The sequence below is a fragment of the Crassostrea angulata genome, chromosome 9 (assembly GCF_025612915.1).
Source record: "Crassostrea angulata isolate pt1a10 chromosome 9, ASM2561291v2, whole genome shotgun sequence".
Taxonomy (NCBI): domain Eukaryota; kingdom Metazoa; phylum Mollusca; class Bivalvia; order Ostreida; family Ostreidae; genus Magallana; species Magallana angulata.
The window spans coordinates 31487531-31496774 of NC_069119.1; the positions used below are offsets into that span (position 1 = coordinate 31487531).

Genomic DNA, 9244 nt, shown 5'->3' on the forward strand with positions numbered 1-9244 from the left:
GATTTCTTAATTGACACCCAATCGTTTTATCCATAAAAAAATTATGTGTAATCAAAACGAAACCAATTATCGAGTTCGCGGCTAAATAAACTCTTACATGTATATGAGAGACACAGCTCTCGTGTATTAGATAACCGCTGACCGCTACAGCCGCGAGCATGGTGACCGATTTTCTCGGCCGCGGGCGATGGAGAGCTTACGTAATGGTACACACACACGCAGCTCTGATTCAAAGTAGATTTTAAATGCATGGAGTTAATAAATAAAATGTTATGCATAGAGTTTTTTAATTCCATATTTTGTGGTTAAATAGAAAAGAAAAAGAATGTTTTGTTTTCCAATTGCCGTTATTAATGATTGTGCACTATAAGAACTTAACAACAATGACTTAAACTCCTAAAAAAAAAGCATGTACTCCAACAAAAAAAAATTCTTATAAATTAATGCCTCCTGTATAAACCAGCATACTTTCTGCGGCAACTTTATGCCAGTTGTACGCACAAAGACTTTCGTTAACTTGTCAAATGAAAACAGGTACATGTCAACATGTAAAGCTTTTTACACTCATACTACACAAATCACTTACAAAATAGTATTGTTACGACCTTTATGAGATCCCAACAAACAACTTTTCTAGCAACATCCATATCAAAATCCTATCCGTTTTTGAGTTATTAAGCAAAAACTTTTAGGGGCTATTGGCCCTTAGTTTAAGGGGCCAGTCCTTTCTTATTGGTGTCACATGAAACCCCTTGATATTCTGCACAACTTTTATTCTACATGTCTTAACAAAATATTTTTCGTTAAAAAGATATAAAGGAAAATATTTCTAAATTTTTGCACTTTTTAGAATCCTGTTTTTTGATCCCCTACCTTTTCCTAAATAAGTAACGAAATCCAAAAACAAAAACAGATGTATTCAACTTCAATGTCTTTGTTATTCAAATTCGTTGGATTCCCATTCCCTGCTATCATAGTCTTGGAGCCTTTCTCTGGAAACCAAAGGCCCTGAAAATTTTTAAAAGGGGAATAACTCGTTAACGGAAAGAAAATTCTAACTTTTATGAATTGATGAAGATAGTGTTTTGTAAAGTCCATTAGCCATGAAAATTTGAGCAAAAACCGTTCAGAAATGAGCACGATATGCAGCCTCAAAGTTTGCGTCTAGGAAGAAAAAAAAAGAAAAATAAGAATAATCTTAACCCGCACAATAATAGAAAGGTCTTCCGTTGGAAACGGAAGACCTTAAAAATCAAATTAACGAATATAACTTGACCAACACATATATTAAATACCTGTTCAAGATATATACGACGTTATTTATATATCTATATATACATATCTGTAAAAATGAGAAAATATATTTGTTACGTTAGTATTTCTACTCTAAGTAATGTGTAAACACTTAGCATGTAAATCACGCTGAAATTATATTTATTTTCATCTCGCCAGAGACTGATAAGATACGCAATTTTAAGTTTGTAGATATTTTAAAGGTCATAGGAGACAATATTTGGAGAAATTTTGTTATGCCCGAAAATAAATTTCTTTTTGATTATTGAAGATATAACAACAGTTTTTTTTTACACATATTCGAACGCTAATTGACACTACGCCCATCGAAAGATACCAGTCTGTAAAAGTATCATGAAAGTATGATGACTGGTCTCCCTTTGTTGATGACGTCAAAAGAGACCACTTTGACGCAATATTGGAATTGTTTACGCTGGCAACTAATAGTGAAAGTTCTTAGGTTTGTCCATCAATATGGTCCAGTGTGTAGCTTTCAATTGTAATATTCGGAGTCAGAAGGGTGTATCCATGTACCTATTTACAAAAGATCCGAAGTTCAGGAGAATTTGGACACGAAATTTACGTCGCGACGGATTCAAAGTTACCGACTATTCAAAGTTATGTGCCAAACATTTTACGCTCGACCAATTTACTACAAACCCTGCTTTAGCGAAAAAGAAAAAGAAGCTGGATCTTCGGCCAGATGGGATTCCCACTCTGTTTGGCCTCCCGATCGAGAAAGTGGAGAAAAAACCGAGGAAATCTACAGCCTTCTTCAAGCGAAGGAAGATCGGGGTGATTAGGGTATATGCATATTATTGATGGATACATATGTCGACCCACACTATGCGACGTATGCGTAGAGTAAATTCATTGCAGATATCATATATATTGTTACTATTTTTTGTTCAAATGTAAACTTTATTAAAACAAATTATATGCGATAAAATATACGAGAAAAAATGCTGGTAAGAGCCAGACCACACTCCCTTTCTATTGTAAAACGTACACCACACTCGACGCACGTTTTATCATCAAAAAATTTGCAGGACTTTGTCACTATCTGAGCTATGCAAATAAAATAATCATGAAACATTGTACAGCATGGAATTGTATTATATTATTAATGAATTTGTAAAGTTTACAAATATAGGTACAAATTGACATTATACCGCAAAAATAAAGTCTAGACTAGCTTTTTATAAAAGAGCAAACAAACAAATAATAAATGCAGGAATTTATAATACATAAAACGAAAGAATTTGCAGTATTTAAATATTTTACAATCAACGTAGAGTCATCCACTGATTTGGTATGCCTATCATCAATGAAAGTACTTATAGTTTGTAAGTATTTCATTGTTTCATTTATTGCCTTTAAAATGAATAAGATTATGCTTTTTTATGTCCAATGCTGATTTGTTTTCTAATTTGAAAAAAAAATGAAAAATTATTTAATTTTCAACAGATTTCTGAAGAAACAGGAAAGAATTATTTCAACGTCTTTACTCAAACTTCTTTGAATCAATGTGTAATTAAGTCATTGAATGTTTTCAAATGACAGACAGACAGACAGACAGACAGACAGACAGACATACAATTCTTCACTTTGTAAACATAAATCTTTTAAAATCAAATTTTTATTTGACAGGAACATCAGAGTATCATGATTCAAGCATGTCCAGAGACCAGAGAAATAGGTGTTCACATTGCTTACATTGTGGCATCCTAATCAACAAAGCTGATTATGAATGGAGCGTTTTAGGTGTGTGTGTGTGTGTGTGTGGGTGTGTGGGTGTGTGGGTGTGTGTGTGTGTGTGTGTGTGTATGTTTATATATAAAATTAATAATGATGAAATATGTACTGTTTCGCCTTAATATATAAATACAAGTGTGCATGTACATTTTATATTACAAAACATGTAAATATACATGTATTGTACATGTAATGGGTATTTGTACTAGGCACGGTTGTCAGTATCCAGTCGACATGCAAAAAGTGCAGCATCTCCTGGGAGTGGACAAGTCAGCCTTTTTCTGGTATGATGCCCTGGGGGAACCTGATTGTTGCTGCAGCTATTTTGTTCTGTGGATGCAGTCCAGTCAAGGCTATCAACTTCTTGAGTTTTGCTGGCATTAGGTGCTTCAGGTACAGAACATACAATGCTCTTCAGCAGCTCTACCTAGTTCCTGCAGTTGAACAAGTATGGTTATTTCCAATTTCATTCCAGTGGTGAAATACACTAAAAGTTGCACTTCACTATTTTTATGCATGCATGTAGTCAATAAATGATTGGAGAAATTTTGATAAATAACACTAACATGAAAAGTTTTCCCCAATAGATATGGCATTAAAAGCAGCAGGCATTGTTTGAAGAGATTAAAACCAGTGGTGTTCCAGTGAAGTTGGGTGGTGATGCCTGCTCCTGCTCTCCGGGACACACAGCTAAATTTGGGTCCTACTCCATTATGAATCTCAACTCTTCCCAAGTTGTGGATATTCAGCTTGTCCATGAACAAATTTTAAATATACCCATTTTTTCATGGTATTAATCTTGTAATAAGCAAAACACATTTGATTCAGTTCAATACTTAATAGCACATCTCGAGCTCCTAATTACATTCATACATGTATTACTTAGTTCTATTTAAGCTATAAAGTGCAGAATTCCTACCATATGGAGCTGGAAGGATTGAAAAGGTGTTTGGCAAGGCTGGAGACAGAGGAGATCGATGTATCTCACCTAGTCACTGACAGACAAAGTCAAGTAAAGGCTTACATGAAGCGTGAACAACCCCAGATTGTTCATATGTTTGATGTATGGCATGTGGCAAAAGGTATGCATTTTGCCACTATAATTGTACATGATGAATTAAAGAACTGTCTTTATTAACAAATATTAAGAAGACTTTTTTGCCATTCATAGGAGTCTACAAAAAGCTGGACACCATTTCCAAAAAGAAATATTATGAACTGATTTGGGCAACAATGACTTAGACTCCTAAAAAAAAGCATGTACTCCAGTTTTACGCACAAAGACTTTCGTTAACTTGTCAAATGAAAACAGGTACATGTCAACATGTAAAGCTTTTTACACTCATACTACACAAATCACTTACAAAATAGTATTGTTACGACCTTTATGAGATCCCAACAAACAACTTTTCCAGCGACATCCATATCAAAATCCTAACCGTTTTTGAGTTATTAAGCAAAAACTTTTAGGGGCTATTGGCCCTTAATTTAAGGGGCCAGCCCTTTCTTATGAACATGAAAGCCCCTGATATTCTGCACAACTTTTATTCTTCATGTCTTAACAAAATATTTTTCGCTAAAAAGATATAAAGGAAAATATGTCTAAATTTTTCGCAATTTTTCAAAAAACGTATTGAAAAGAACAAGAAATAAAAATGATTTAAATTTTTGACTCAATATTCGTATATATTACCGGCGCTTCGTACATGTGTAACGGCGTATAGTGTATAGATTATTATAATCTGTTCGAATTAAGTACCATGCGTAAAGATTCCCATAATAATTACTAGTAATTGCATGACTGTGTACATTGTAGGCAAATCCCTGTGTGTTAATTACTTCTAAGACTATTTGTTTTCCATCAACAGTGGTTTAAAAAACTTTCAGATAATTAATACAAATTTTGTCATTTGAATTGTATGCTTCATCAAATACTGATTCCGATTACCTTGAAGTCATTAATTGTCCATTGGCTATTGACAAAAAAAGAGACGCTTGGCCATCCAATGAAAACAAATACACAGAGGTTGATTGACAGGTTCAGCCAGGTGCAGGAGACACCCGATGTCCGAGGCTATGTGTGCTGCTTGTACAAAGTCGAATGGTCTCAGTAAGAGTTATCGACGTAAATAAATAAAAAAATATATATGCTTATCAAAACATGATCGTTTAAGTTACAGCGAAGTACATTGAAGCGTTTAATAGGGGTTTACTCCAGAAAAGTTTGTACCTAATGTTTTCACTGACCTTTGTCCAATCAGATCGTAGCTGGGCGGAGTTAAGACATTGCTGCTCGTGACTTGAATGAGAGAAAATAAAGAGAGAGAGAGAGAGAGAGAGAGAGAGAGTTGAGTAAATTATAAGTGGTGCCGATAAAGGAATAATCATTAGTTATAAACTTGCAAACAAATTAATTAAGGTCTGTATATAAAAATTACATGTATATCCTATATTGTATAACTTTATAGCTTTTTAAAGAACGATTGTGAAAATTTCTTTGGCCGCGCGCCGTCGACAACATGCACATGGATAAGAATGACGTAGCTTATATTAAACTAAATTTCCTAGCATGGAGTCCGAGAATACGGACATTAAATATTTTAAAATGCGAACGAATAATCACTTATGAACATGATGAATTTAGATGTAGTGTAAAGGAAAGGCAACGAAGGCGGATGCTTAGTGGAAAAGTAAAACGTCTAAGGTAAAGAAGGTTTCACACTGAGTAACCATGAAGAAAGTTTTTATACAAAGTAAATTTACAACCTATGTTTAATTCCAGGAAGATTCGGCAAACTTTGATTTAATTATTAACGGTAACACTTGTAATTAAAAACAGTTTCTTAAATATTCGTACAGTCTTCGATGTTTGACATTACCTTATCCTATTACTGATCTATATATAGACATCGTTGTTCCCTGGTTAAAGAATTTCAAAACACTTCAAAGTTTCATAAATTTATAAGATATACTATGTTCCGAGTTTTTTCTTCCACCACTTTTTGCTTGATATTTCAATAATAGTAAATACCTTTGTGCTCAAACTACGTTCATCCACTTATATGAAAAATTTCCAGATTATATGTGTTGAAACGCCCCCTCTACCGCTTCAGGTTTCCATACACATCCCAATATTGAAAGTCTATGGGGATTTTGCATTGCATCAGCCATTAATAAGCCCGGATGATAACGTTTAAAAATTGCGCGAGGTATCCCGAGTACTTCCGAATGGAGAAAAGATATAAACATTTCCCATTATAAATCTCCGTAAGAAAATTGTTTTCGTTCCTGTGAAATTTTATGAGTGAAAATTGTTCAATGAAGATATCTTGGATATATTCCCTTTCATCAATTGAAAGTGAATTGAAGTTTCAGTGAGTTCCGAATGAAATCTGATGAATGTTCCACGCGGTTCTCGCACGCTTTGCCCGAAACGATTTACACGCTTTGTCCGAAACGCTAAACGGTTTACATGAAACGCTTCACAATCACACGAAACGCTAAATGGTTTACACGAAACGTTTCTCGCACGTATGTCGCACGTTTTTTGGTGTAGTAGTACGTTGCAGGGTCTGTAAATTTTGTCATCACGCAACAATTCTAAACTTGCACATAGTTTTCAAATATTTAGAAATATTTTTAAATAAAGAAGTTATCTTAGAGAAAAGGTTACGTGTTTTGTAGGCGGGTTCGGTTTTTAAATCAAAGTAATGATGTACTGACGAGAGTTGATTTTATCGAATATTATTTATTTTAAAATCAACGATATGCTAGTTTGCTTGGCAAGTAGTTTATAATCTGCATTTGAATTATGCACATTTTTATAATATGAATTCTCTAACTTTTCCGACTAGAATTTCGAGAAAACCTCTAAATAAATGAATCATGTTGGGTAATATTTTAAAATAGAATTGATTTCATCAAACTATGTTTTGGTATTCAAAATAATTCAAAAATTGTATGGATCCAACCAATAATGAACTCTAGTCTCGTTCAACCAGATGCTTGGCTGTCTCCGTTAATCTCCGACAAGTAAGAGATACCAGGTCACGTGATAGCTTGATGATGCGACCTCTTACTATAGACTGACTCTCTACTTGCCGGAGATGTAAGGAGACAGCCGATGGTTAAACGAGACTATATATTGAACTCTGGCGTAGGAATACACACGACTAAAAAAACTTCAAATTGTTCGTACCATTTAATATCTGACTATTTCCAAGGTATTTATAAAAAAAAGTTTCCTTTAAAAAATGCTTCATTATTTTCAAGAACTAAGTCTTGTCAGCGGCGCTGATTTGTGCTTAGGTCCAAACACAGTTTCAGTTACGGTATGCTAGAGTAACTGCATAGGAGAGTTGATTAAAATCAATTCCCAAAAAACACAATTCCTCACATGAATCATGAGTGCATGTAACAATGCTTGCTACCCTCTGAAAAATTAACTCGTCATTAAACATCTCATTTTTTAAAGAATGTTTGAAACGATTACATAAACTGTGTTCGACAGATAGTTTTCCTAAAACATTTTCTTTCTTTCTTTTTCAAAACACGTTTTATATACAGGCTTTCAATCACAACACATTTTTATAACAAAAGCAGAACTGAAAGTTTAGTCATCATAAATTATTGACACCATATCACATACATTTTCAACTCGCAGCAACAACGGAAGACCTACTCGTGGCTTTGCTGGACACCATTTCCAAAAAGAAATATTATGAACTGATTTGGGCATGGGCGCACTCCATCCGTAATCACATTTATTTCTGTGCAGCTACCAGTGATGGAAATGGAGATTTGGTTCGGGAGAAATGGGTCTCCATTCTTAATCACGTTTCGAACATTCACGAGGGACACGGCGAGTTATACCCCAGGTGCCTTCATGAACCTGTGGATAACAGACCCTGGATTAGGAGAGGTACCTTTGCTTTTTTGTATTAAAATGTTTTAATGGAATTAATTTCACTTGGAAAACATCATAAAAGTTATTGCAGTATTTTCTTGTGACGCCTTGTAATTAAAATGTATTTTCTATGAATATGAATTTAACATTGTGGTACATTTGTATTTAAATGTTTTTGTTTTTTAGGATCTAAGGCGTTCGTGGAGTTGGAATTAGTTGTGAAAGGACGATTGCTATTAACAGACATCAAACAGTTATCTCACATTGGTCAAACTTCTTGTTTGGAGGCATTCCACAAAGTGGTGTGCTCATTCGCAATCAGTGTGCACTTTTTTACAAGCAGATGCAAGCTCGGTAAAATTCTTGAATACGCACTTTTCAAAAAAATCGTTCAATATATTTTACAACAATTCTTTTGTTAATTAGAAACATTGTTATATGATGCATTTATTATATTTTTGTCATAGGTTATACCTTGCAGCCATGCATTTCAACGAAAATGTTGCTAGACCACAAAGCCGAACAAAAGAGGGGAAGCAGCAATACTGTGTTTCATATCCAAAGGGCCGAAAAGGAGAAGGTGTTGCGAAGGAAGTTAAAGTTGATCAAACTTTAAGTAAGTTTTATGTTTAATGCTACATGTAAGTACAGTGTACATGAACACATGGTAGTTAATATCTTTTCTCTATTTTGAAGACTACATCTTTGATCTGATGGCTGCTGTTGTAACTCTGCGAACTGTCAACGATAGCTATGTAAAAGCTAGAAAGGCCCTTGACAGATTGCCAAGAAGACTACCTCCACCATTGTGCCAGAGCACCCCGAAACCACCTAAACAAGTGACTGTCCAGCAACATATTGGCCGTTTTAATAATAGACATTAACAGGTATGTTAATTATTTAAAATTTGGTCGTAAAATATTTGTACATGACTGTATATTTTATACTGTCCAATCCTCTCAATGTGTTATATTTAGCTTATATATGATGTCATGGTCACCAAAAGACATTTTAATGTACATTTATAATCATACTTCATTAACTTTATCACACATGCATTTTGTTACGTTGTACATGTATAATTATTTAAAACATGTACAGTGCTGCTATCGTGAAAGTTGACAAAACTATCCTATCCTATCCTATATCCTGCATCCTATCCTGCAAAAAAGCTCTATCCTATCCTATCCTATCCCATACCTTCAAAATATAGTAATGCTAGTTAAATGAAACGAAATTCAAGAATGAAATAATTTTATCAATTAATTTAGTACTCAAAATGAATAATTA

The 9244-nt window shown here is 34.2% G+C and overlaps 1 protein-coding gene and 1 pseudogene across 1 annotated transcript; both read left to right on the plus strand.

The window, feature by feature from the left end:
- The first annotated feature begins 1767 nt into the window (after nt 1-1767).
- On the plus strand, nt 1768-3024 carry LOC128162277 (peroxynitrite isomerase THAP4-like). Its single transcript, XM_052825439.1, has 2 exons — nt 1768-2097; nt 2944-3024. The coding sequence occupies exons 1-2, from the start codon at nt 1768-1770 to the stop codon at nt 3022-3024; spliced, it is 411 nt and encodes a 136-aa protein (XP_052681399.1).
- A 737-nt stretch (nt 3025-3761) lies between these two features.
- On the plus strand, nt 3762-8838 carry LOC128162278 (uncharacterized; annotated as a pseudogene).
- Nucleotides 8839-9244: the final 406 nt, after the last annotated feature.

What these genes read in the sequence shown, in the direction of transcription:
- LOC128162277 (XM_052825439.1), top strand. Translation starts at nt 1,768, where the DNA reads ATGGTCCAGTGTGTAGCTTTCAATTGTAATATTCGGAGTCAGAAGGGT. An exon ending in GGAAGATCGGGGTGATTAGG is followed by an intron (nt 2,098 to 2,943) that starts GTATATGCATAT and finishes TTTATTTGACAG; the next exon opens with GAACATCAGAGTATCATGAT.